We start from the raw sequence: 1,125 nt of genomic DNA, 5'->3' as shown, positions 1-1,125 counted from the left end.
TTGTGATCCAGGGTTGGGGAACTTTTGACATTTTTGTGTTCTATGATTGAACAAATGAATGTACTTATGATTGGAAACTAATCTCCATTTGAGAAGAGGGGCTTTGTGATGGACTAAATGAAGGTAAAGCCTAGGGGTGGAGTAGTATTTAGAACAGGGACTTTGTAATTGATTGAATCAATGTAAGGTCCTGGGGTGTGGTAGTACTTGGAGATTATTTAATCACACTTAGTAAACGCTGTATTTTGAATGATGTCATATTTTGATCTTCTCTGTTCTTAATTTGTCACTGAATAAAATTGAGAGCACCTATGCTGGTATTTTGAACCTTGGGAAGTTGCCTTTCCTTGGCATTACATTACACCTAGTACCATGGCAGATGCTTTTGCTGGCACCTGGAAGCTGGCTGATGGCAAGAACTTCGATGACTACATGAAGTCCATTGGTTTTAGCTTTGCCACAAGGCAGGTGGCCAGAATGACCAAGCCCACCACCATCGAGGTCAGTGGGGACACCATAACTATGAAGACTCAGAGCACTTTCAAGAACACTGAGATCTCCTTCAAGCTCGGATTACAGATTGATGAGATAACAGCCGATGACAGGAAAGTCAAGTCTCTAGTCACACTGGAAGGAGGCAAACTTGTCCATCTCCAGATGTGGAATGGGCAGGAGACCACACTTGTTTGGGAGCTCCGGGATTGGTAGCTCATTCTGACACTAACTCATGGCAGTGCAGTCTGCATTAGGACCTATGAGAAGGAAACAGCTTGTAGCCAGCCAACCTGTTCACTGTCAACTACTCTGCCGATGGCTACCACTGAACTCAACACTAGATTGCCTCATTTTTGTACCCCATCCCTCTCCCCATCCCAGTGCTTTGTACCAATTGTCTCTGGTCAAGGAACCCTCCAGACATGGAAAACACATGGTACTGTCCTGGTCCCAGTTAAAGCCCATTCTGTATTTTTTTTTTCAAACTGCATCTGATGGCTGATCCCAAGCCAATAAAGCAGATACCATAGCCAAATTCAAACAAACTAAAAAATTGATATTGGCTTTTAAACTTTCCAATTTACACTCAATAACTGGAAGATATTCTACATATGGAAAATTAGCAAGATC

The 1,125-nt window shown here is 42.6% G+C and overlaps 1 protein-coding gene across 1 annotated transcript; it reads left to right on the top strand.

The window, feature by feature from the left end:
- Window positions 1-372: 372 nt before the first annotated feature.
- Window positions 373-708, top strand: LOC138161256 (fatty acid-binding protein, heart-like). Its single transcript, XM_069088057.1, has one exon. The coding sequence runs from the start codon at window positions 373-375 to the stop codon at window positions 706-708; it is 336 nt and encodes a 111-aa protein (XP_068944158.1).
- The last annotated feature ends 417 nt before the right edge of the window (window positions 709-1,125 follow it).

Source organism: Petaurus breviceps, unplaced genomic scaffold, assembly GCF_028583685.1.
Source record: "Petaurus breviceps papuanus isolate PSGF00001 unplaced genomic scaffold, PetGlider_PUasm1.0 184, whole genome shotgun sequence".
Classification (NCBI taxonomy): domain Eukaryota; kingdom Metazoa; phylum Chordata; class Mammalia; order Diprotodontia; family Petauridae; genus Petaurus; species Petaurus breviceps.
Note: the sequence above shows the minus strand (reverse complement) of the source record. Positions and strands in the feature narration are given on the sequence as shown.

Excerpts from the sequence above, each read along its gene's own strand:
- LOC138161256 (XM_069088057.1), top strand. The coding sequence starts at position 373 with ATGGCAGATGCTTTTGCTGGCACCTGGAAGCTGGCTGATGGCAAGAAC.